This window comes from Enhydra lutris, unplaced genomic scaffold, assembly GCF_002288905.1.
Source record: "Enhydra lutris kenyoni isolate GAN:26980312 unplaced genomic scaffold, ASM228890v2 scaffoldscaffold9, whole genome shotgun sequence".
NCBI classification, from domain to species: domain Eukaryota; kingdom Metazoa; phylum Chordata; class Mammalia; order Carnivora; family Mustelidae; genus Enhydra; species Enhydra lutris.
The window spans coordinates 45219427-45247414 of record NW_019154093.1 but is presented as its reverse complement, the minus strand read 5'-3'; the positions used below and the strand labels follow the sequence as shown (position 1 = coordinate 45247414).

The 27988-nt window shown below is 41.1% G+C and overlaps 1 protein-coding gene across 5 annotated transcripts in view; it reads right to left on the bottom strand.

The window, feature by feature from the left end:
* Positions 1-23650, bottom strand: part of LOC111143362 (GIPC PDZ domain containing family member 2) — a 79998-nt gene extending 56348 nt beyond the window's left edge. For 3 of the 5 annotated variants that reach the window (XM_022497052.1, XM_022497054.1, XM_022497053.1), the window contains exon 1: positions 23350-23650. In XM_022497052.1, coding sequence (XP_022352760.1) covers positions 23350-23589 — 240 coding nt within the window. In that variant the 5' untranslated portion in view covers positions 23590-23650. Of the gene's footprint in view, positions 1-17581; positions 17635-22977; positions 23305-23349 lie in introns of those variants that run through there. The other 2 variants (XM_022497055.1, XM_022497057.1) reach the window with 2 other exon arrangements.
* Between the last annotated feature and the right edge of the window lie 4338 nt (positions 23651-27988).

Below are 27988 nucleotides of genomic sequence, written 5' to 3'. Positions count from 1 at the left end.
TATAAAATTAACAAGTCATCAAGATGTGATATACGGTATAGCAACTATAGCTAATACAGTATTGTATATTTGGAAGTTGCTAAGAGAGATCTTAAAAGTTCTCATCACTAGAAATCATAACTATTTGTGTTGATGGATATTAACTAGATATTGTGGTGATAATTTTGTCATATGTATAAATATTGAATCATTATATACCTGAAACTAATAATATTATCTGCCAATTATATCTCAAAAAAATAAAATAAAATAAAGAAAAGCCTTATAGGGTCACATCAGTAGTATGTGGTATAAATGAGATTCCAACCCTGGATGTCCGAGTTATTTTCCCTGCAATGTTACCTCACTTGACATTTGATATCTGCAGAGAGACACCAAAGTTACTGATCACTTCCCAAGGCATTAGCTCAACTAATCCTTGTGAGTCAGGTCATGGGGGCAGGTATCACTACACCCTGTGCAGAGGAGAAAACCAGCTCAGACCCATTAAGTGATTTATCTAAGGTCACATAGCTAATGAATGACAAAACAAGAATTCAAACTTCTGGGCTTTTTCTAACCCATTATACTATAACTAATGTAAACATAAATTCAGTTTTGAATTTAAAACAAAGGCAGAAACTATATATTTTGTGTTCTATATAGAGCCAAATAATACCATTTATCTAATAAACCACCCACTTCCTAAAAGGAGTTAAAATAGATTGCAAAAAGGAGCTATTTGTAATTGGACTTTAAAAATCAAATATTAGATGATCAGTAAATATCAAAATACTAACACATTGATTTGATTTACTGTAAGTTTAAAATTATTTCTTCCAGATAATTTTGAAACTGACTAGTTACATTTGTTTCTTTGTACTATAAACAGCCATTTAAAATCTCAAACTTATTATTTTCCCAGCATAACATATGTACTAAATTTCTAAGATTTGTTTTTAAAATATACTTGATTTTATATATATAGTGTCCCTACCCTCACCTCGTCAATGGCTATAGTCATCTAGAAACAAGTTCCAGCATTTGCAAAAGATAAAATTGGCAACAAGACAGATATTTAGAAACCTGATACTGTATGCTCTATTTAGACCTTCATGAGGATATTGTACAAAGCCCTGCCTCGAACTGTGTAGAACTTTCTATAAATGATTCACTTCTAAATTAGCTGCCCTGGGTCAGCAGTGGCAAGTCCTAAATAAAAGGTGAATCATCCTTTGTACTCTTCTTCTTAGCGAGCAAAATAATAGGACAAAAATAATTTTATCCAAAAAAAGAAAAGCAGATTTATATTTGTTAATCTACCAAATGACTTCCCACAATAACCAAAAGAACACTTTCTTTTGCTAATGAAAGCTAACCGAAGCAACTATGTGACCAAAAGAGTCAAAAATCTCAAAGCAATTCTTGAAACATAAGTTTAAAAGGATAAGGAGAGGTTTTAGTCTTGCCTTTGTGGACATTACAGAAATACTAAACCAAGTAAGATAAATCAAATGTGTATGGCTATATATATCATCCTTTTCCACAATATTCTTCCAGTCAGAACTTTATCCTAGTCTATTAACGCTGCAAGGTTACATGCCAATTTTAAAGACATCATAAATCACTGCTATTCCCCTGGTCAGGTGCTGTCTCAAATTTTCCAGCTTCCTAAACCTACTTATCTTCTTAAAAGCCTCCTCTTATTTGACACATGAAATGGAAAAGAATGTAAAAAGACAAAGACTATAACAAGGAGACATTTTATATCTAAGAACAATGTAGTAAGGTGGCTTGTAAAATATTATAAATTACATTAATAAAGAGATTTATGGTTAAGCTTTCCAGTTTACCAAATACAAAACATAATTTATAAAAGATGGCCATTATATTTCAAAAGGGACCCTAATCAAAATTTTAAGATGTGTTTGGCAGAATGCTCATGTAACACTATGTTCATATTAACCCAGGCAGCAGACTTACAACCCTTACAATGAAATGGCTACAAGCATGTTGTATTTTTAAAAACCCCTAAATAGGGGTACCTATGTGGCTCAGTCATTAGGCATCTGCCTCAGGCTCAGGACATGATCCCAGGGTCCTGGGATTGAGCCCGCATAGGGGGCTCCCTGCTCAGCGGGAAACCTGCTTCTCCCTCACCCACTTCCCCTGTTTGTGTTCCCTCTCTCGCTATGTCACTCTCTATCAAATAAATAAGTTAAATCTTTTTAATTAGTTAATTTAAATAAATACACATATACATACATACCACCTAAATGGGGATGCCTGGTTGGTTCAGTCAGTAGAGCATGCAGCTCTCGGTCTCAGGGCTATTGAGTCTGAGCTCTATGTTGAGTGCAGCTTACTTTAAAAAAGTACTAAAAAAGAAGCCACCCATATAAATCATGGGAAATTGGAAAGCAAGCACAGTGAGCCAAGGAGGTGTCAAGTGGGAGGGACAAGGGAAGGTGGTCTATTCCTTACTATTTCCTAGGACAGAAATTCTGAAAGAGATGAGCACTTTATGTAAAAAGTGGGCCATTTGAAAAACTATAAACATCTTGAGAGAAAGACTGAAACTGATTTTTATTCTAAACTAGGACACCTAGAAAGACAGGAAATTGTACAAGGTGATAGGGTGAAAGGTGACAGAAGAAAACATACTACAGGGTTCCCTAGATGAGAAGTAACAAAGAATTGGGGGAAGGCAAACCCACTGACCACCTCAGACACTTAAATTGTTCATAAATTGTTCATTAGCAAGTTTGAGAAACATGGCGGGTGCGGGGGGGATGGGGAATAGAACAAAACAAAACAAAAAAACCTCTACGGGTAGGGTCAGTGTGACACAAGTATGTGCAGTCCTAAATTTAGAGGAACTGAGTATATGTGTGAGAGTGTGTTTGTGCATAATCATGGGCACATGGTGTGCATGAAGATTCTTCTAGGCTCAGCTTGCTTATTCCTGAACCATCTCCCACCCCAGGGAAAGAGAGCCCCAAGAACAGAGACTGGGAAAAAGTGGAAAGGCATTGCCAAGAATAGAATTATGTCACAGACTCAGAGACACTTGGGCATAACCCTGGCTGGAAAACTCTCCCTTTTGCTTGGATTAGTTTATGAGTAGTTCCTGTTCCCCTGCTCTAAGCAGCTTCTTCCCACCCTCTGCTTGCCAACATCACTGCCATTCTGGCCTATAAAATTCCTGGGACTACAGCAGGCAGAACAGTTTAAGAGGGGAGGAGAACCCGGCAGTGTCCAGAGGCTTCCCGAAGAAGCTGGCAAGCTACCACAGGGTTCTCTCCTCGACTCCCAGGAATGTGTCACCCAGCCAGAGCCAGGACGAGGAGTACCAGCATCTCCCAGCTCCAGGCTTGCTGCTGACACTGTGCCCTCACTCTCAGCTTCTATTTTTATAACCACACTATCCTCTCCCCACCCCCTCCCCTAATGCCTAGAATTCAAAAACTTCCTTACTGCCTAGGAGACTGGCTTTTATATTGTTGGTGTTTAATTGGCAAATGTATGAAATGTTCTCACATTTTTCTTCTTTCTCCTTTTCTAGTAGTCAATTTGGTTACAATTACGCAGACTGCAGGTCCCAGTTTACTACTATTGTCCCAGAGTAATTTTTTTATTTTATAAGTAGGCTGCATGCCCAGTGTGAGGCTTGAACTCAAGACCCTATGATCAAGAGTCTCATGCTCTAGCAACTAAGCCAGCAACGTACCCCTCACTACCCATCAGAGTAATTCTTACCATCATCCCTGTCACCCCCTGAAGTGTCTGGATTTGGAATATAAATTTTTTGGCCATCTATTTATAATACATCTCCTATTAAGCTGATCAAATAAGCATATTCCCATTTCAGAATGGCATGAGTAAAGACAGCATGAAATAAAAGGAAAAAGATAAATTTGGATGTTGAAGAACAGCAGTGGTAGAGTTCTTCTTCTATCCTTTAACATCTAAGTAATTTTTCCTAGAAGCTACTTAGAAGGAAAATATCAGCATCTAGGACTTGAGCACAATTAAGATCCTAAGAGACTTGCATGTGTGGAGAGTTGAAAATGAGCTCTATGTGTTCGGTGAGAGAAAAGGGTAAAATATAATTATATGCTGAGACAAATTCTGCTACAGGTATGCTCTATGCCTAGAAATAGGGCACAAAGAAATACAGATATTATTAAAGAGTTATTTTGGCACATGAGAAACATTGCCAAAGCAATCCTGAATTAACTGGTATATTTACTATTTCTCAAGTTTAACTGAGATCTTCAACTTTGTTGAAGTAATAAATGAACATCATTTATTATGTTTATACTAAACTTTATGGAAGAAGCCCTCATGAGAAAGGTCCAGATTAGTTACTATAACACAGAATTCCACACTGAGATAACTTATTTTGAGGATCATGTATAGGGATACACTTTTAGATGAGCCTTCCTTATTTGGGGGGATTTGGCCAAGGATAGGAGAATGAAAAAGGTGGAAAGCTAGGTGGAAGCAACATGGCAGAGGAGTAGGAGACGGAAATATCATTAGGTCCCAGGAGTTCAGCTAGATAGTTATCAAACCATTCTGAACACCTACAAACTCAACAGGAGAGAGAAGAGAAGAGCAGCAATTCTAGGAACAGAAAAGCGACCACTTTCTGGAAGGTAGCATGTGCAGAGAAGTGAATTCAAAGCAGTGGGAAGATAGACTTGGGGGGGGGGCGGGGGGGGCCGGCCGGCCTCCTGGCAAGGGGTGGAGGAGGAGAGCACAAAATCAGAACTTTTAGAAGTCTGGTCGCTGAGGGACATCGCTCCAGAGGCTAAGCGGGGGTGGAGCCCTCGTGGGGACAGTGTGGTCTCCAACCTGCAGGGTCACAGAAGGATCGGGGGTGTCTGAGTGTAGCAGAGTTCTCAGGTATCAGATGGGGGAAGCCAACTACAGAGACGGAGCTGAGGAGTGAGCTCTCAGCTTGGGGTTACCTTAAACTGTGATCTGCAACACAGTCAAGCCACTACTCTTCAAGCAGGCACCCAAGTGGCAGATCCAGAGAGACCCCCTCCTTCCTCCTCTGGGAGGAGTGGCGCAGGAGCACACAGCAAGAATCTGCTGGGTTTGGAGACTCCAAACAGGGCTATGCACCAAAGACAGAAATGCTCAGTCACAGGCTGGGTGAGCACACAGCACGGCCGGAGACCAGGGAGATGGGAGGGATTGACTGCTTTTCTCTGAAGGCGCACTGAGGATTGGGGCCCTGAGCTCTCAGGTCCTCTGGGCTGGAGATTGGGAGGCCGCCATTTTCATTACCATCCTCTAAAACTCTATGGAAAGTGTTCAAGGAACAAAAGCTCCAAGAGCAAACCTAAGCAGATTACTTGGCCTGGCCCCTGGCAATGGCAGTGCAACTCCGCCTTGAGTAAAAACATCTGAGAATCACTGCAACAGGCCCCTCCCCCAGAACATGATCAATGAGAACTGCAGAACTCCAGAGCAAGAGGAAAGCAACACAGAATTCATGACTTTTTTCCCCATGATCTTTTAGTCTTGCAAAGTTAAATTATTGAATTTTATTTTTTCTTATTCTATTTTTTTAACTTCTCCTCTTTCCACTTTTAATGTTTTTTTAAGAATTTTATCTTAACAAACCTTTTAAAAATATATTTTTAGGTCACCTGGGTAGCTCAGTGGGTTGAGCCACTGCCTTTGGCCACTGCCAAAGCCACTGCCTTTGTGATCCCACAATTCTGGGATCAAGTCCCGCATTGGGCTCTCTGCTCCAGCTGGGAGCCTGCTTCCCCCCTCTCTCTCTGCCTGCCTCTCTGCCTACTTGTGCTGTCAAATAAATAAATAAAATCTAAAAAATTTTTTAAATTTTCTTTGTTAAAGTCATCTTTTATCCCTTCATTGTATTTAACCTTATTTTTTACATACGTATAGGTTTTTTTTTTTTAAATAGTGGGATACAATTTCTTCTAATAGATCAAAATCTACCTGAAATCTAGTGCATGACTTTGTTCTAGTCTCCAGCCTGATCACATTCTCTCCTCTTTTTTTCTTTTTCCAAACAACTTATCAATTCCTTTTTTAGAATCTTTTTAAATTTTCATCTTTACAGTCATATTTCATCCCTTCATCATGCTTACCCTTATTTTTGTATACATATGTAAGTTTTTATTTCTTTAAAATTTTCAGAGGTAGTTTCTTCTAAGAGACCAGAATACACCCAAAATCAAGAGGGTGGCTCTTGATTTTCTATTCACCAGTCTAATATATATTTTCTATTCACCAGTCTAATATATATATTTTTTTATTTTTTATTTTTTTAGTTTTCCCCCCTTCTTCTCTGCCTGGTTTCTGATCACTTCTGATTTGGTTAGTGTATATTTTCCTGGGGTCATTGCCACCCTTTTACTATTTTATTCCTTTGTTCATATATTCTTATCTGGATAAAATGACAAGGCAAAAAAAACTCACCATAAAAAAACAACAACAACAAAAAGAAAAAAAAAAAAAAAAAGAATGAGAGGCAGTACCGATGGCTAGGGACCTAATCAATACAAACATTGGTAATGTGTCAGAACTAGAATTTAGAATGATGATTACCAAAGTGCTAGCTGGACTCAAAAAAGGCATGGAAGATATTATAGAATCCCTTTCTGGATAAATAAAATCCTTTTCTGGAGAAATAAAAGAACTAAAATCTAAACAAGTTGAAATCAAAAAAGCTATTAATGAGATGCAATCAAAAATGGAGGCTCTTACTGCTGGGATAAATGAAGAAGAAGAGAGAATTAGTGATATAGAAGACCAAATGATGAAAAATAAAGAAGCTGAACAAAAGAGAGACAAACAACTACTGGACCAGGAGGGGAGAATTCAAGAGATAAATGATACCATAAGAGGAAACAATATTAGAATAATTGGGATCCCAGAAGAAGAAAGAGAGAGATACACAGAATGTATATTGGAGCAAATTATAGTAGAAAATTTCCCTAATATGGCAACTGGAACAAGGATCAAAATCCAGGAAGCAGAGAGAATCCCCCTCAAAAATCAATAAAAATAGATCCGCACTCCATCATCGCATAGTAAAACTTATAAGACTTAGTGACAAAAAGAAAATCCTGAAAGCAGCTCTGGACAAGAAGTCTGTAACATACAATGGTAGAAATATTAGACTGGCAGCAGACTTATCCAAGAGACCTGGCAGACCAGAAAGGTCTGGCATGATATATTTGGAGTGCTAAACGAGAAAAATATGCAGCCAAGAATACTATATCCAGCTAGGCTGTCATTGAAAATAGAAGGAAAGGGGTGCCTGGGTTGCTCAGTGGGTTAGGCCTCTGCCTTCAGCTCAGGTCATGGTCTCAGGGTCCTGGGATCGAGCCCCACATCAGGCTCTCTGCTCGGCAGGGAGCCTGCTTCCTCCTCTCTATCTCTCTCTCTCTGCCTGCTTCTCTGCCTACTTGTGATCTTTCTCTGTCAAATAAATAAAATCTTTAAAAAAGAGAGAGAGAGAAAAGAAGGAAAGATAAAAAGTTTCCAGGACAAACAAAAATTAAAAGAAGTGCAAATACCAAACCAGCCCTAGGGAAATATTGAAAGGAGTCCTCTAAGCAAAGAGAGGGCCTAAAAGTAGTAGACCAGAAAGGAACAGAGACAATATACAGTAACAGTCACCTTACAGGTAATACAATGGCACTAAATTCATATCTTTCAATAGTTACCCTGAACGTAAATGGGCCAAATGCCCCAATCAAAAGACAAAGGGTACCAGAATGGAGAAAAAAACAAGATCCATCGATATGCTGTGTACAAGAAATTCATTTTAGACCCAAAGACACCTCCAGATTTAAAGTGAGGGGGTGGAAAACAATTGACCATGCTAATGGACATCAAAAGAAAGCTGGGGAGGCAATCCTTATATCAGATCAATTAGATTTTACGCCAAAGACTATAATAAGAGATGAGGAAGGACACTATATCATACTTAAAAGATCTATTCAACAAGAAGATCTAATAATTTTAAATATCTATGCCCCTAACACAGGAGCAGCCAATTACATAAACCAATTAATAAGAAAATCAAAGAAACACATCGACAATAATACAATAATAGTAGGGGACTTTAACACTCTCCTCACTGAAATGGACAGATCATCCAAGCAAAAGATCAACAAGGAAATAAGGGCTTTAAATGACACACTGGACCAGATGGACATCACAGATATATTCAGAACATTCCATCCCAAAGCAACAAAATACACATTCTTCTCTAGTGCACATGGAACATTCTCCAGAATAGATCACATCCTGGGTCACAAATCAGGTCTCAATCAGTACCAAAAGACTGGGATCATTCCCTGCGTATTTTCAGACCACAATGCTCTGAAGCTAGAAGTCAATCACAAGAGGAAATTTGGAAAGAACACAGATACATGGAAACTAAAGAGCATTCTACTAAAGAATGAATGGGTCAACCAGGAAATTAAGACTTGAAAAATTCATGGAAACAAATGATAATGAAAACACAACTGATCTAAATCTTTGGGACACAGCAAAGGCAGTCCTGAGAGGAAAGTATATAGCGATACAAGCCTTTCTCAAGAAATAAGAAAGGTCTCAAGTATACAACCTAACCCTATACCTAAAGGAGCTGGAGAAAGAACAGCAAAGAAAGCCTAAACCCAGGAGGGGAAAAGAATCATAAAGATCAGAGCAGAAATCAATGGAATAGAAACCAAAAGAACAGTAGAACAAATGAAAAAAACTAGGAGCTGGTTCCTTGAAAGAATTAATAAAATTGATAAACCCCTAGACAGACTTATCAAAAAGAGAAAGGACCCAAATTAATAAAATCATGAATGAAAGAGAAGAGATCACAACCAACACCAAGGAAATACAAACAATTATAAGAACATATTATGAGCAACTATATGCCAGCAAATTTGACAATCTGGAAGAAATGGATGCATTCCTAGAGACATATAAACTATCAAAATGGAACCAGGAAGAAATAGAAAACCTGAAGAGACCCATAACCAGTAAGAAGATTGAAGCGGTCATCAAAAATCTCCCAACAAACAAGAGCCCCGGGCCAGACGGCGTACCAGGGGAATTCTACCAAACATTTAAGGAAGAATTAATACCTACTCTTCTGAAACTGTTCCAAAAATAGAAATGGAAGGAAAACTTTCAAACTCATTTTATGAAGTCAGCATTACCTTGATCCCAAAACCAAACAAAGACCTCACCAAAAAGGAGAATTACCAATATCCCTGATGAACACAGATGTGAAAATTCTCACCAAAATACTAGCCAATAGGATCCAACAGTACATTAAAAGGATTACTCACCACGACCAAGTGGGATTTATTCCTGGGCTGCAAGCTTGGTTCAACATCCATAAATCAATCAATGTGATACAATACATTAATAAAAGAAAGAACAAGAACCATATGATACTCTCAATAGATGCTGAAAAAGCATTTGACAAAGTACAGCATCCTTTCTTGATCAAAACTCTTCAAAGTGTAGGGATAAAGGGTACATACCTCAATATCATCAAAGCCATCTATGAAAAACCCACAGCGAATATCATTCTCAATGGGGAAAAACTGAGAGCTTTTTCCCTAAGGTCAGGAACACAACAGGGATGCCCACAATCACCACTGCTATTCCACATTGTACTAGAAATCCTAGCCTCAGCAATCAGACAACAAAAAGAAACAAAAGGCATCCAAATCAGCAAAGAAGTCATCAAACTCTCACTCTTTGCAGATAATGTGATGCTTTATGTGGAAAACCCAAAAGGCTCCACTACAAAACTGCTAGAACTCATACAGGAATTCAGTAAAGTCTCAGGATATAAAATCAATGCACAGAAATCAGTTGCATTTCTACACACCAACAGCAATCCTGTTTACAACTGCATCCAAAGCCATAAGATACATAGGAATAAACCTAACCAAAGAAGCAAAGAATCTGTACTCAGAAAACTATAATGTACTCATGAAAGAAATTGAGGAAGACACAAAGAAATGGAAAAATGTTCCATACCCATGGATTGGAAGAACATATACTGTAAAAATGTCTATGCTACCAAAAGCCATCTACACATTTAATGCAATCCCTATCAAAATACCATCAATGTTTTTCAAAGAAATGGAACAAATAATCCTCAAATCTATATGGAACCAGAAAAGACCCTGAATAGCCAGAGGAATGTTGAAAAGGAAAGCCGAAGTTGGTGGCATCACAATTCCAGACTTCAAGCTCTATTACAAAGCTGTCATCGAGACAGTATGGTACTGGCACAAAAACAGACACATAGATCAATGGAACAGAATAGAGAGCTCAGAAATGGACCCTCAATTCTATGCTCAACTAATCTTCAACAAAGCAGGAAAGAACGTCCAATGGAAAAAAGACAGCCTTTCCAACAAATGGTGTTGGGAAAAATTGGACATCCACATGCAGAAAATGAAACTGGACCATTTCCTTACACCACACACAAAAACACACTGAAAATGGATGAAAGACCTCAATGTGAGACAGCAATCCATCAAAATCCTTGAGGAGAACACAGAGCAGAAACCTCTTCGATCTCAGCTGCGGCAACTTCTTCCTAGAAACATCACCAAAGGCAAGGGAAGCAAGGGCAAAAATGAACTACTGGGACTTCATCAAGATCAAAAGCATTTGCACAACAAAGGAAATAGTCAACAAAACCAAAAAACAACTGACAGAATGGGAGAAGATATTTGCAAATGACATATCAGAAGAAGGACTTGTATCCAAAATTTATAAATAACTTATCAAACTCAACACCCAAAGAACAAATAATCCAAAAAGACAAACAAACAAACAAACAAATAATCCAATCGAGAAATGGGCAGAAAACATGAACAGATATTTCTGCAAAGAAGACATCCAGATGGCCAACAGACACATGAAAAAGCGCTCAGCATCACTCGGCATCAGGGAAATACAAATCAAAACCACAATGAGATACCACCTCACACCAGTCAGAATGGCTCAAATTAACACGTCAGGAAATGACAAATGTTGCTGAGGATGCAGAGAAAGGGGAACCCTCCTGCACTGTTGGTGGGAATGCAAGTTGGTGCTACCACTCTGGAAAACAGCATGGATGTTCCTCAAAGAGTTGAAAATAGAGCTACCCTATGACCCAGCAATCACACTACTGGGTATTTACCCTAAAGATACAAATGTAGTGATCTGAAGGGGCATGCGTACCAGAAAGTTTATAGCAGCAATGTCCACAATAGCCAACTATGGAAAGAACCTAGATGTCCATCAACAGATGAATGGAAAAAGAAGATGTAGTACATATATACAATGGAATACTACACAGCCATCAAAAGAAATGAAATCTAGCCATTTGCAACGACGTGGATGGAACTAGAGGGTATTATGCTGAGCAAAATAAGTCAATCAGAGAAAGACAATTATCATATGATCTCTCTGATATGAGGAATTCGAGAGGCAGGGCAGGGGGTTTAGTGGGTAGGGAAGGAAAAAATGAAACAAGACAAGATCAGGAGGGATACAAACCATAAGAGATTCTTAATCTCAGGAAACAAACTGAGGGTTGCTGGGGTTGGGGGGTAGGGAGAGGTTGGTTGGGTTGTGGACATTGAGGAGGGTATGTGCTATGGTGAGTGCTGTGAAATGTGGAAGCCTAATGATTCACAGACCTGTACCCCTGACGCAAATAATACATTATATGTTAATAAAAATATTTTTTTTAATGTATAGGTCTAGAAGAGAAAAATTTAAAAATTAAAAAAAAGTATCCAAAGAGTTGTAAAAAAAAAAAAAAATGTATCCAAAGAGTTGTTTAAAAAAAAAAAATGTATCTTGTTTAAGGAAAAGAAGATACCTAACCTGCTATTTCATTCAACTCTTACAACAAATCACAAAAAGCAGGTATTATTTGTACATTTTGCCAGTGAGAAAATTTAGGCTAGAAGGTGGCATCTCCAGGAGTCAAGCCCAGGGCAAACCAAACCACCCTGAAACCCAACCCCCACTGTATGGTCCTGAAAGCTTTTCTATCACGCCACCTTGACTCCCTGTCTCTCAAAGGATGCTATGAACCCTTCAAAAAGCCACAGCAACATATGTTGCTTTAAGATATAAAAGCCTAGGGGCACCTGGGTGGCTCAGTGGGTTAAAGTCTCTGCCTTCGGCTCAGGTCATGGTCCCGGGGTCCTGGGATCAAGCCCCACATCGGGCTCTCTGTGGGGAGTCTGCTTCCCTTCCTCTCCCTCTGCCTGCCTCTCTGCCTGCTTGTGATCTGTCTGTCAAATAAATAAATAAATAATCTTTGAAAAAAAATAAGATATAAAAGCCTAAAATGTCACAAATCTAACAAACCACTCTCCACTCTACATAATTACAATCCTATAAGATTAATCCTAAAACTGAACATATAAAACCAACAGGTCTTTCTGCTGGTTTTTCCCTTCTTGCTTTCCCACTTTTTTCCCCCTTAGCACCTAACTTCACACGTAGAGCAAGTACTTTATCTCAAGCAGCTGGTTATAAAGCAATGTTGTTGGTGGGAAGGGGGGATTTTGGCCCCTAATGAAACAATCTGAAATTTTGTGGAGGCCTTTTTGGTTGTTAAAATGATTGTGTGACCCTGCTGGCATCTGGGAGACAGGGACTGATGTAGGGATACTGTATGAACTCTAACACAGAAGCCCAGCTCAGTTAAGAACTGTTTGGCATTCCACGTGATCTTTAAATGTCCTCCCAGACATTCACTTTGGGGAGAGAAATACAAACAAAGATTTATTTAAGCCTAAACCCTAGGTGTGTTAGAGCTGAAGTATTTTTGGTTATCACTTTTCTGGACTATAATTACCATGTAAATCAAGGAAAAGACTTAACCTGTTTGTGCTGAACTTTACCAAGCACGGTTTATCATTTTAGAAAACCAAGGCACTCACAACAATGCTATTCACATAACATTTTATGTTAAAAAGTCAAATATCAATCTATGCCTATTGTTACATTACAGTAATTCTACAAACATCAACAAATATCATTGATCCCTTATTTCTTTACATGTTATATAAAGAAAGTCAAAACATTCAGTTGAATATTGTCTTATTCTTTAAATCCAAACTTATTCACTACAAGTAGATACATGCACCTAACTGCTCCATTAGGTCTTCTATGATAGTTTTCCCCATACTGAAATCCATATTTGCTTCTAATATTAGAGTTAAGGGGCACCAGAGTGGCTCAGTTAGTTAAGCATCTGATTCTTGATTTCGGTTCACTCAGGTCATGATCTCGGGGTTATGAGATCAAGCCCTGCATGGGGCTCCACACTCGGTGGGGAGTCTGCTGGAGAGTCATTCTCTCTCCCTCTGCCCCTCCCCATCCCCTGCAGGCATGTGTGCATGCTCGCTCTAAAAATAAATATTAGATTTAATATAATTTTTTCAATTATGTGTATAGGTTGGTAAAATTTTATTTCAGAGTAATAAAAAGGGTGTTACTTCAAGTCCAACAAGGTTAAGAACCACTGTATAAAAGGAAAAGGTATGGGCTTTGGGGTCGACAAACCTAAGATCAAAGACATCCCTTTAGACTGCATGACTTGAATAGTTTACTTTTGCTCTGAGCTCCAGTTGCCTCATCTATGGATTGTAGCCATCTCTAAGGCTCTGGGTAAGAACTGTCATTTCCCATAGGATGGCATGGGTTAAATGGTAAGGGTAGATATTCAACAAAAATTCCCTTCTTAGTTCAAGATATGTTTCCCTTTCCCCCACACACCTCCACATAAAGACAGGAAAATTAACACAGGAAGGGAGAAATATAAAGAAAACAGAAGAAAGTAACAGGAATCATGACCAGCCCCTAATACCCAGCCACACCCAGAACAAACTGTTAGTACCAAATGTGAGAAGCCACAAGAAGTTAAATTAAGATTCTGGCACTGGGTCATCAAGGACATAGTGTTAATGCCAATCACAGAAACTACTACTATATTAATGCAGTATGTGGATATGTGAGTTGTCTTAAGAATAGAAACAAAATTATCATTTCCTCAGCCTTATTACTGTATATCCCTTTAAGGCCTCATAAATTTAACACTACATTTTACGAATCTGTGATTTTTATAGATGGAGATGATCTACAGGATTATCCTGGATTTTAGCCATTAAAAAAAAAAGAGTTAAGGGGTACACAGCTGTCTCAGTCTGTAGAGCAAGTGACTCAATCTCGGGGATCAGGAGTTCAAGCCCCATGATGGAGGTAGAGTTTACTTAATAAAATGAAAACAGTAGTAGTAGTTAAAAGAGAGAGAGAGAAACAGTTGAAACTGTTCCTCTACATGTTCTTTATTTCCAGGGAGTTTTGTTTTTTTTTTAATAGAATAGCAAAAACACTTTTTGAATGCTTGAGTTCTTGAGTCTCTTAACCACCACTTATGGATGGCCATAGGTTTCCAGCGTGACTCCTTAAGTACCGCTCACCTGCTTTTGTTCCACATGCCTTACAGGCTGGACCAGAGATGAGCCCCTGATCCACAGGCTCACAGGTCCTGTCCTACCTGTTCTGTACACAGACTTGCCAACACAGAGACTCACTCTCAGGGAGTCTGAATTTGAGACACAATGGGGCACAGAAAGTAGAGCAGTAACAAAACAAAGACACAGATGAGACAACAGGACATAAAGGGAGCAAAATCAAAAGGATAAGAGGCATTCATCAGTCAAGAAGAGATGTGGGGGGAGAGGGAGAGAGAAAGAGAAGCTGAAATGGAAGGTGAAGGACAAACAGACTTGCTCTTGGTTCTTCAAAGTCTAAAGCTACTGCTTTCACCTGGACAGCATGAATGATCCTACAGTTGTGCATGGAAAGGGACTACCCACCTACAGCTGTCCTGAGCTTCTTTACCTTCCTATATACATCCTGATACAAACAAATACACACATACAAATTGCCTAAGGTAATCGGAGTGTTCCATCTCTTGCAATTTGCAAGAGCCTTTCATGTCCACTCAGAATGGGAGTGGTGGGAGGGAGTGAAAGAAGGCAGAGGCCAGCTATCAGCCTCTGACATAGCACGCTGGGAGTGGTTGACCTCTGCTCAGGGTTTCAGACTTTACTCTAGGATTGTTCACATGCTCACTTCAGGGGATTTCCAGCAAAAGTCAACAGTTTTATTCATTTCTTATCTTCCTGATAGCAGTGAGGTCTACAAAGCAGCTGCTTACACTCTCCTACTTCTCAAAATAAGTTAGTGATTTTTGTTTCCAGTTTTTAATCTAAAAATGAAGCTTTAAAAAAAAAAACTGGTGCCCATGAGGGATAGCAAACATAATGATCGTAATATTAGAATTTATCAGATGGTACTGTACAATTCCAGAAAATACTATCATTTCCAACTTACAAACATTTGCAAGACAAACATAGCAAATGAATGGTAAATTGTATTTCTACTTTATATAAACAGAAGTCAGTGATCATTCCTCTGCTGAAAAACATTTGAGTTCTTTTCATTGCTTACAGAATAAAATCTATACAGCTTCAAGGATGTTTATAGTCTCACCATCTCCATCTTCAGCTCCTACTGTATCCACCATTCAGTCATTTAATTTTATTTATCAGACTTCCATGGGGCAGGTAACCATCTAGCTACTATAGAGACAGGACTTAAGAAACAAAAAGAAAAGAAAAGAAAAGAAAAGAAATGAAAAGAAAAAGAAAAAGTCCAAGCCCTCCCTCCCTCAACCATCCTGGGAGAGAGAAGAGAGGAATAATTAAATTCAATTCAGTGTGCTAATGCTAGGCTAAAATCATGCAACACTGGATATTATAACTAATCTAGACTGAGAGATTCGCAAGGAAGGCTTCTTGGAAGAGGTGGCAATTAAGACTGGAAAGGTGAATAGGAGCTACCAGAAATGAGAAGGCTTAGTCAGTTAAACATCCAACTCAATCTCAACTCAAGTCTTGAACTCAGGGTCATGAGTTCAAGCCCACACCCAGCATGCAGCCTACTTTTAAAAAATGAGAACAGTATGAGAAAAGGCACAGAGAGAGAGGGGATGGTTAGAAGAGGAGATCGGAGGAGCAGGCACAGGACAGAACTCAAGAGGGAGGAATAGGAGACATTGTTTAGCTAGTGGGGGTTATTTGTAAGTTCTTTCATCTGAATATTTGTGTTTCCCTCCAAAATCAAATGTTGAACCCCCACAGGTGACAGCATTATTAGGTAGGACCTTTGCAAGTTGCTTAAGCCGGAGGGTAGACCTCGTGAATGGAATCAGTGCCTTACCAGAAGTTCCAGAGAGATTACCAGCCCCTACCCACCATGTGGGGACACAGCAAGAAGGTGCCAACAATGAACCAGGAGAGGGCATTACCAGAAGGTGGTCACCAGGAGAGGGCATTACCAGAAGGTGGTCACCAGGCTCTAGAAATGTTAGCAATAAATTTGTGTTGTTTAAAAGCTATCCAGACAGGGACGCCTGGGTGGCTCAGTTGGTTAAGCAGCTGCCTTTAGCTCAGGTCATGATCCCAGCATCCTGGGACCAAGTCCCACATTGGGCTCCTTGCTCGGCAGGGAGCCTGCTTCTCCCTCTGCCTCTGCCTACCACTCTGTCTGCCTGTGCTCACACTCGCGCTCTCTCTCTCTCTAACAATAAATAAATAAAATCTTTAGGAAAAAAAAAAAAGTTATCCAGACAGTGATTTTTTTATAGCAGCCAACAAGGAATAAGATAGGAAGTAACTGGGAGCTCTGAAGGTTTCTAATAGGTATGCTCAGACCATCAAAATATTAAAATAGAAGATGGGTAGGATCAGAAAATCATATCAGGGTGCTTCTTTAGAGGCACCATTGTAATAATCCAACAATAACAACTGTCAACGCCCTCCAGCCAAGGATCACCAGGATTTCTCACCTCTAGTTTACTGTTCCTAGCATCAAGGGAGACAGCATGCCATGGAGAACCACAGAGGGGTCTGAGTAAGGGGATGCTAGAAAGGACTTGGGGAAAAAAAAAGAAAGAAAGAAAGATAGGACTTAGGAGTATGTGCAAGGAAACATGGGTTTGTCCTGGATAGGTTAGCATCAGGAGGTGGGGCAATTCTCGGACTATCTTAGTAAGGTGGGAGAAGTTATCAAAGCTAAAAGCTAGAATTATGGAAGGAACAGCAGTGATTTTTATCAGTCGCCTGGTCTGGGGGAAAAGGGGTGCGAATCTGGTCATTTTTGAGGTGTGAACAACGTTCATGTTTTGGTTTCTGTCCAGACAGGATTCCAGAGTGATGTTTTTGGTTTCTGTTTTAACATTTTTAAGTTTTATTTAGGTAATCTCTATACTCAATGTGGGGCTCAAACTCAGAGTCCTGAGATCAAGAGTCACATGCTCTTCCAACTGAGCCAGCCAGGCACCCCAAGATTTTCTTTTAAAGTAATCTTTACACACAACTTGGGGCTTGAACTTACAGCCTCAAGATCAAGAGTCACATGCTCTTCCAATTGAGCCAGCCAGGCACCCCCAGGGTAGTCTTACTTTTGACTTGCCCCATCAGTCACAGAGTGATCTTACCTGATTTTGATGTTCTGTGATACCATTTATGCCCAAAAGGAGAACGCCAACTCCTACCTGTGAGTGTCAAGCCAGCTCCCAGATGGCAGGGGCTGCTTTTCTCACTCTTAAACTCTTTTATTCAGTTCTGTTGGGCTTGTTTCACAGTTCTCATAGCTTAATGGTAAAAATTCACACTGGATTCCCAAATTCCTTCATTTGGTATGTTTGTTGTTATTCCTAGGAGGGACCATATGCAAGTCAGTGAAGCTCATTTTGCTCTAGTCTTCCTGGATTTCGCATTTGTGAAGCAGAAAGGCCTGGTTCCACTAGCCAGTTAGCTGCATTGCTGGGAAATGATAAAGTCCGCAGTACAGTTCATGTTCTCCAGAAGTGCCACATAAGTACAGAATATTGACTTTCACAAGAGTTCAGCGCAGATGCCAGCAACTTGGAAACAAAAGGAAGCAGTTTCTGGGAACCTTTACAAGGCAGCTCCCCGTACACTATTTCAGCTAGGAAGGAATTCTGCTTGTAAACAAAGCCTCCAACTTCATAATTTCTGCAATTTTTAGAGATACAAGAAATGCATAAAAATCTTCATTTCCATACTTTCTAGTCAGTGTCCATACTTCACCCTCTTAATCCCCAACCCCTTCAAAGTACAAATGATGCTCCTCATTCCTACCGCCATCAAAAGCTAGTCTTTCTTCACACGGCAGTAGGAAAAGTTAACATCTACAAAAGACATCATTATTGTGGGGCACCTGGGTGCCTCAGTGGGTTAAGCCTCTGCCTTCAGCTCAGGACATGATCTCAGGGCTCTGGGATCGAGCCCCGCATTGGGCTCCCTGCTCAGCGGGGAGCCTGCTTCTCCCTCTCTCTCTCTGCTTGCCTCTCTGCCTACTTGTGATCTCTGTCAAATAAATAAATAAAATATTTTTTTAAAAAAAGATATTATTGTAACTGGTACTAAAGCTGCATACTGAAGCTATAGGATTTTAACTACTGTGTGAAGATTTTTTTAATTCAATGAATACTTGAGCTCCAACCCAGTTTTAGGTAGAGTTCTAGGCCCTTTGGGGCTGTATCAGTAAAAAAAAAAAAAAAAATAGACAAAATCCTTGCCTTTGTGGAGCTTATATTCTACTACATGGGAGAAGAAAAAGACAAATCAGTTACATATACATAGTATGTGAGTATGCTATGTAGGAAAATTAAGTGAGGAGGGGAATTTTAAATGGGATGATCAGTACCAGCCGGAGAAGGTGGGATTCAAGTAGTCTTAAAGAAGGAACTGCATTCTGCAGGAAGAAGTTCTGGTAAAGACAACAGCCCCAAGGCTCCAGAGTTCAAGGAATGGCTAGGCCAGACTGGCTGGAACAGGAGGAATAAGGGTATTAGAGAGGCAACATGGCCTATAGCCCATTGTAAGATTTTGGCTTTTGCTGTAAGTGAGATGGGGAGCTATCAGAGAGTTCTGATCAAATAGAAAAGATACAGGATAGGTCTCAGTGGAGACAGCAACTTGTGAGTTTTGCTAGAAAAAAGAAATAGCAGGAGATGGGGCAGGTGAAAAGGGAAGAGCTGTTTTGTTGAGAGAAATCACAGTATAACTTATTTATAAACTACTGTATATAAAGCTTGAAATTAAAAATCACAGTTCTCAAAATTAAAATCTGATCTTCCCAAGAATACTGGTTTTTTTTGGACTGCTTTATGTATTGAGAAAGAAGAGGCTACATTTGCTTGACCCATTCAGTCAATGAACTAGTATTATACATAAATGAATGAATACAACCAAGTCAAAGGAAATTTTAAGGATTTTATTTGTCAGAGAGAGTGAGCACACAAGCATGCACAAGCAGGGAGAGAGGCAGGATCCCCGACGAGCAAGGAGCCCAATGTGGGATTCCATCCCAGGATCCTGGGATCATGACCTGAGCCAAAGTCAGACACTTAACCGAGTCACCCAGGAATCCCAATAATTTCTTAAATCTTTAAAGACACTGAGCTTTCATTTCTTGGACATGTGAGGTATCGAACTACAAAACTGATTTTCTTAAAAGCCTGCTCAAATTACTGTTTTCTACAGTCGTTCCACATAATAGGTAACTAAGAAAACATGTCATGGCACCATCTACTGTCAATCACAGTGGTCACATATTCAGAATGCCCCTTCAGTAAATGTTACCACTGAAGCTCAAGAGTGTAATGCTGGATTCCCTTGTATAACCTGAATATTTTAAAAAATGGTATCAAACTTTTGTAAGTGTCCCTGCACTTACAGAAATTAACCGCTCTTTTAACCAAGATTTACTTTGTTCTTTTTGCTGAATTGTTCATTTAGTTGTTTAGAAAAAAGTACCAGCTCAAAGGGATTTCTGCATAATTGGCCATCTGTTTCAAGGTAATGATCACAGGCTGCACCCTGAAAGTGATTCAGAGCCTAGATTCATAGTTTCCTTAGTTTCCTCCTTCAGGGACCTTGAAATAGGTGAAATCCACATTAGTTTCACAAAAACTAATGGGTCATTAGTTTTTGCCAGAGAGAGAGAGCGCGCGCGCGAGCGAGCACAGGCAGGCTGAGTGGTAGCAGAGGCAGAGGGAGAAGCAAGCTCCCTGCCGAGCAAGAAGCCCGATGTGGGACTCGATCCCAGGACGCTGGAATCATGACCTGAGCTGAAGGCAGCTGCTTAACCAACTGAGCCACTCAGGCGTCCCCACAACAGCATTTTTTGAGGCAATATTTTTGTGGTGGGGTCTGAGGCTTTAACTGAAAAGACCCTTTGTTTTAAAAAAGTTTTCCTGGGTTTGTATTTGAAATTTGAATGCAGTTACCTAGAACCTCACAGACTTGGAACCAGGAAACCTGCATTCAAATCCTGACCCTGCCCCATACCTGCTCAGTGACTCTGGGCAAGCTACTTAACTTCTCAGAGCCTCACTTAGCTTTATAAAGTGAAAAGAACCCCAATCTCGGTGCTATGGTGAGGATGGAACGACCATGCTGCAGACTTATTCACATGCCTAGTACAGTCATGGGCACATTATGAACTCCCAGTATATCTGCCCCACCTGAAATCAGGTCAGGCCAAGCCCTTCCCTTTTCCTCTCCCCCTTAGGAAAGAAGGGTCAATTCTATACAGAGCTATTTATAATCCTAAAGCCACTGCTCTAGAAAAAAGGCAGGAATTCTGAGCTAATACTCTACTGAAACTATTAAAGGGGGGAAACTTGTTTTGTTCCCACCGACAGCTCAAAAGTTTATACTGTAATTCCCCTTGCTGGGGGAATGACACGAGAAATGGTTTTAATAAGTTACTTGTTTCAAAATAACTATTGAAATATTTAGGACATACTATACTATGATGACCAATACTTTATCTTGGATATACTTAAATATTCTTAATCCAAATAGAAAACTTGCGTTAATGTTGGTTACATGCATAAGTATACCAATACATATATTTGGAGTTATAAAAATATATGAAGTTTGATATAGCAGGATTATATTATCTCAGGATTATATTATCTCGGAATTTTACCTCCTAATTCAGTGTGTTGGAAAGTGAAAACACTGAAAATGGTTGCCCAGCTATCCCAGAGACCATGGAGAACTTGGGAAGCAATACAGAAGAGAAGTTCATGGAATTTGGAGTCAGAAAACAAAAAGCAAACACACCTGAGTTTAAACCCAGGCTCTGCTACTTACTATGTATAATTTTGAAAAGTTTGTGAACCTCAAAGCCTGTTTCCTCTCTGAAGCAGTGATATCGATAATATTTTTTTCCGGAATTAAGTGGATTGAATAAAGTCATGCACCTTGAACTCAGAATAATGAGGAAGGCTATTAACACAAAGCAACTAAATCTGGAGTCCCTGGTTATAGAAGAGACCCTTAAAGTTGTCAGTTAAGTGTGTTAACAAGCTCACTTAGCTTAGAAACCAGAATATTCAAATTTAAATAACATTCCAGACTTTTTCTTGCTAATTATGTGACCTTGGCCAAGACCCAATTACTTTGTACCTCAGCTCCTCACTTATCTGTTAGGTATCAGTAATACTAGTTACAATTTGTTAAGCATGGACCATATACCATGCAATCTCTTAAGTTTATTTATGAGCTCCAGTCTTTACAACCCTTCAAGGCAAACGTTCTCATTTGGGTTTTGTTGTTGTTGTTGTTGTTGTTGTTTGTTTTTCAAGATTTTGTATTTCAAGATTAAGTAATCTCCACACCCAATGTGGGGCTCAAACTCACCAACCAGAGATCAAGAGTCACAGGCTCTACCAACTGAGCCAGCCAGGCACCCCCCTTCTCATCTGTTTTATACATGGCTGAAAGTGAGGAAAGGTAAACTTGTTCAAGGTGACACAGCCAGCAAATGGTAGAACTTGGACTCACATCCAGACTTAGGTGTCTCCAAATCCTGTCCTTTAGCTACCCAATGACCTACATGCACCTGCTTCTCCTAGAGAAAAGGACATTCATTAGTCCCATGAAAGTGCCTTTTGAATTGAAATGTCCTACAGGAGCGTGAAATACTGTTACTACTCCAGGTCAACATAAATCATTCACAAAATGGGTTTGTGATTTGCCCCTCAGTGCCTAGGAACCCAGAAGGAACAAAAGGTTACACTTCAAGCTCTCTCTCACCTCCCCTTAGAATTTTGCCGCGACCTCAGTTTTACTTGAGCAGACCTGATAAACAGCATTAAAGAACAGAAATCCAAGTGCAGCTGTGTCATTCCAAGGCAGCTCTCTACACTCCCTGGAGCCCGGGGCAACATCTCATGCTTTTCCTCCAGTGTGGACAAAAGACTTCCTTAGACCAGCTTCTCTTGCATCCGCAGTTCGCTGGGGTAAGCACAGAGCAGTCCCGTGAACATCCGCACACTAGTGCTTTCCGCATCGTTCGCACAGCAAACTTCGGTTCCGGGCGCGCACGCAGTCACTCTAATTAAGGCGAGGTCCAGCCTCTTTTAGATTTTTTTTTTTTTTTTTTTTTTTTTTTTTTTTTTTTTTTGACAGAGATCACAAGCAGGCAGAGAGAGAGAGGAGGAAGCAGGCTCCCCACCGAGCAGAGAGCCCGATGTGGGGCTCGATCCCAGGACCCTAGGATCATGACCTGAGCCGAAGGCAGAGGCCTTAACCCACTGAGCCACCCAGGTGCCCCGGTCCAGCCTCTTTTAAAGGACAAGGTGTAAAATTTAGAGCCGCTTTCCCCTCTGACCGTGTCCTTAACTCATCCCATGGAGTGAGCTCTAATTCTCTTCCGTTATGCACCCTTGGTATAATCAAATTCTAGGGGATACTACCAAAGGGGCTCTGGTGTTGGGGGCCAGACAACACACCTGAGGGGCTAAGGGGACCTCGGTGTGCTATCACCCAGCAGGCCCTTTTCTCTCCCTACCTTAACCTGGGAGATGCTTCCCCCAGCAGAGGAAGGAAAGTGAAGTCCAGGCGAAGCGGAGGGTGTTACCTTGCCCAGTCAGATCTCCACTCCGCGGAGGCGCTCCTGCCCGGAACGTCTAGGAACTCCAGGACAAGGGAAGCATACTCATTTGCATGAGGAAGAAAAGTCGCCGGGTTTCCCAGAAGCCACGGGCCCGGGGAACGCGACTTTCTGTGGTCCCGGACTTACCTTTCAGCTCCTCACTTCGCCGGGGGCGCTGCAAGCAGACGCCGCGCCGCCCCTCCAGCCCGGGCCGGTTTAAGCCGGCGCGGCACGTGGGAGGGGCGGGGGGCGCGCGCGCCAGCCAGAGCCTGGGCGCCCAGCCCTTACCTCAGACGCCGAGATCCCGAACACTCCCGCGATCTTGGCGTAGAGCTCCTGGACGCAGGTGAAATTCTCCACTCGGCCTGTGGCGCTGCCGTGGGCCAGCTGCGTGTAGAAAACCAGCTTGCGTGTGGGAGGCGGGGGGTCCGGGAGGCTGCAGCCGCCCGCGCCCACCTGCTCGACCTTCACCAGCTGGGCGGTCTCCTTGGACTTGGCTTTCGCCTTTCTCCGCAACCCCAGGGGCATCTTGCCTGGCCGAGGGCGGGGGCCCAGCTGCACTGCGGACGGCGGCTGCCTCTCCCGCAGGATGTCGCGGACTTTGAGCTCGGGCCCCCGGGGCTCCGCGCAGATAAAAGCCGCCGCTGGGCCAATGGCAGAGGTGCTTCCGCCCGGCCACGCCAGGTCCGGGCCCCCTTCGCCGCCGCGAGGAGGGGCACCTGGACAGCAGCGGCCACCTGCCCTCCCTCCGGGGAGACCTGCAAAGAGGAAAAGTTGGCCCGTTCCCACATCTCATCTCCCCGGCTTCTCTCCTCACCTTAAAAAAGGAAAAAAGGGGGGGAAAAAAGTCTCTATTTCCGTAAAAGCCTCAAGATGCTGAAGCTACAGAACACGTCTTAGAATACAAACACGGTGGGCTTTCGGGGCTTTTCACGAATCTGAGGTAGGCGCTCATAAGGATGGGGCCACTGGGGATAGGGATTTAAGTAGAAGTCAACCTTCGTCGGCCTTCTGGGTACCTCACACCCTGCATGGCAGAGTTGGAAGGGAAAGTTTTGAGATTGGTGCCAAAGGACCCTGCTCCTTTTTCCACAGAGAAAATTGAAGCCATTCTGTTCAATGTGTGAGCTCCCTCAATTCCCCACCCCTGTGTATAACTACACCCACCTCCCGTTTCCAAACTCTTAAGAAATCTCTTCTTATTTGACCCTTGCACTGATCTCCTCACTCTTCTAGGATCTTTTTTTTTTCAATTCCAGTATAATTAACAAATAGTGTTATGTTTCAGGTGTACAATATAGTGATTCAACCATTTTTAGGATCTCTCTTTTTTTTTCTTGAAGATTTTTATTTATTCATTTGACAGAGATCACAAGTAGGCACAGAGAGAGAGGAGGAAGCAGGCTCCCGGCAGAGCAGAGAGTCCGATGCGGGATCCCACCCAGAACCCTGAGACCATGACCTGAGCCGAAGGCAGAGGCCTCAACCCACTGAGCCACCCAGGCGCCCCAGGATCTCTGTTTTTAAGCTGTGGGCTCTTGCCTTTCTCCCCATCTGGTGCCACTCACTGGTGGTCGGAAGCCCAAATCTTTTACACTGTTTTCAAGTCCTACCTTTTCAGTGGCCTATAGCTACATCTTCACAACAAAACAAAAATAATCTTGAATTATAAGCTGCTTTTCCTCACTTCCCCCTTTGCTCTTAGGCTCGCTGTGATTGGACTTTGCCGCCACACTCCACTGATATTGCGTTGTACTCTGATCACTTCTTAATCATCAGATATGATTAACTCTTTTCAGTCTTGATCTTACTTGACCTTTTAGAGTATCTGACTGCATTGACCATTTCATTTTTAAAACATGCCTCTGTTTTGACGTACCTCTCTGTCTGTGCTAACTGCTACTTTCCAGGAACTGTTTTCTCTAACCCTATTATTTTTCTTGGCCATCTTCTCTTACTCTGCATGCTTTCCCTGAATGGCCATCTGTTCTCTTGGTTTCAGTAGATGTTGCTGACCTCCAAATTTATATCTGCAGCTCAGTCTACCACAAAGAAAATGTACTGCAGGAAACTCAAAGTGAGATTTTACAAATTCATCCTTTTCACTCACAGCATTTTTTTTTACTCCTGATTATAGAAAATAGGTATTCAGTAACCCAAACCAGACATCTTTGAATCATTATACCAAACTTTTTCCCCATCTCTCACATCAATTCAGTCCTGAAAGTCCTTGTTTCTCAAATTAAGGTTAGCAGATATCCTGAGGGAGGAAGGGGATCTATTCCTTAGGGTAATTTTAATATTTTTGTTTTACGTTCTATGACTTAAAATTAGTATAAACATATTCCAGTTCATATGGGCTTTAAAAAGTAATATAAACATATTCTTGTTCATCTCCTTGAAAATGGAATACTGCTACAGGATCTCAGAGCTTGATTTTGCGTGTTTGTTTATGATTGCTATAACACCAAATAATATTACTTTGTCATGTGCTGAGAAAGGAGCAGAGAAAACCTAATGTGTAAGTGATGCATTCCCATCAAGTGAAAGCCAAATAACTTCACAAAATATTGTAGGAATAAAAAGCTCACTGAAGTTTGATTAAAGAAAAGTAGGAAGAGAAGTGAGTCACCCTAGGGTATATGGCAGGTATAATTCTCAATATCCAAGCAGTGTGAGGGAAAACAAGAAATTGTGAAATTAAGAAAAACTTCAAAGAATGCTTCTAAGCTGTGTCAAAATATCAAACAGGGCAAAAGTACTGGCATGGGGTGGGAAAGTAGGATTCCATAGCCTTTCGATTCCCTTTAATTTCTAAATCCTATCTTTCTTTAGCTTGAGGCCTACATTAACTTCATCTTCATGTACAATCTCACTCAAGGAACCAGCTGTATTAGCCACCATCCCAGAAGAAAACAGATGGTACCCTCAAATTAAGACTATTTAGTGATAGTTTGACAAAGGGACTGGGCAGGTGGTGGTCAAGATATACTTGTAACACATAGTATTATATCCCAGGGCCGTTTCTATCCCAAAGTCCAAAGTGGTGAGGAATTAGAAAGTTCTGTAGACAAAAACACCTTGAGAGGACCTGTGACATTTGTTTGAAGGAAACCTCTAGCAGAGGGAATCTAGAAGAAAAGCAACGGAGGAAATGAAAAGTCTGACCCAATATTCTTAGACCTGACCAAAAGGAACCCCTTCTTCAGCCCTCCTTCAGAGGCACAAAACCCTACAAGGTATGGAGTCCACAGAGTCAAGGGACTGTGGCCACCCAGAATTCATGCTGTCCCTGGGTTTCCCTGCCAAAGTGGCCCCAAGTCTCCTTCCAGAAACTATATAGGCTTTCCTAGGGTACAGACAGTCAGCAGTGCTTGTGGGCACAACCCTGTGCCTGAGGGTAGTGTAGTCAAGGAGCAGCTCTTTGCCAAGGAAAGTCATTGGGAGGAGGTAAAACTGGGTAAGAGTATAATAGGTAGACTCTAGGCACAGACCTGGTTTTCCCCATGTTCCTCCTTTCTGGTTTGGAACTCTGATGAACCGAGGAACTCTATATTTATACTTTACCTTTCAGATTATGAAAATATATTGGTTAAAATAGGATGGAGGGATGCCTGGCTGGTGCAGTCAGTTGAAGGTCCATCTCTTGGTTTAAGTCCAGGTCCTGATCTCAGGGTCATGAGATCAAGCCCCACGTAAGGCTCTATGCTCCACACGGAGTCTGCTTGACTTTCTCCCTCACTCTCCCTGCCCTTTCTGATCATGCTCTCTCTGTCTTTCTAAAATAAATTGTCTTTTAAAAAAAAAATAGAAGGAGAGAACATATATTATTTGACTGTTTTTTAAGCAATTAGTTTTCGATGGTTAATATATGGTATCTGAGCCTCGATTTTGACTCTTGGCATGGGCCCACCAATGTACCTACCCTGACCTCATTCTCCTCCTTCCCTCAGATTACCTATTCAGAGTTAACACTAAACCAGATGTCAGAGGGAAGAAAGTCTCTATCTATATGGCCCAGGCTGCAGATGCCACTTGGAAAAACTGAAAAAGATGAAAGTTGATCTAGAGAGACTGGCACACCAGTCCACCTAATCCCTCACTTTCCTGAATTCCTAAAGTACAATCTAATGTTCTAGAAATAGTTTTTAACAGGAGAGTTTTGTATTTGCATATATGCTGACTTTTTTCACATATGGTAAATTGTCTACCTACCACAGAGTTCCTTGATGGTAGAAACGATGTTTCATATTCCTCTTTAGCATCCTCTCCAGATTCTCACATATTGTGAAGTATATAACAGAAATCAGTAAATATGACTGATAAAATAAATTGACTGTTCTTACTACCTAAAATAAATGAATTAACTTCAATTATTCAAAAGTATAAAGTCGGGGCGCCTGGGTGGCTCAGTGGGTTAAAGCCTCTGCCTTCGGCTCAGGTCATGATCTCAGGGTCCTGGGATCGAGCCCCGCGTCGGACTCTCTGCTCAGCGGGGAGTCTGCTTCCCTTCCTCTCTCTCTCTGCCTGCCTCTCTGCCTACTTGCGATCTCTGTCTGTCAAATAAATGAATAAAATCTTTAAAAAAAAAAAAAAAGAACAAAAAAAAAAAGTATAAAGTCTGCATTTTATGGGGCACATGTGTGGCTCAGTCAGTTAAGCCTCTCCCTTTGGCTCAGGTCACGATTCCAGGGTCCTGGGATTGAGCCCTGGATCAGGCTCCCTGCTCAGTGCAGAACCTTTTTCTCCCTCTCCCTCTGCTCCTCCCCCTGCTTCTGCTCTCTTGCTCTCTGTCAAGTAAATAAACAAAAAAATCTTAAAAAAAAAAAAAAAAGTCTGCATTTCCCTTCAAGGCTACAGTTCAATCCAGGTTATTGATCTACAGTATTTACACTCTAGCATTTGGCATTTCTAACAGCTTAAAAGT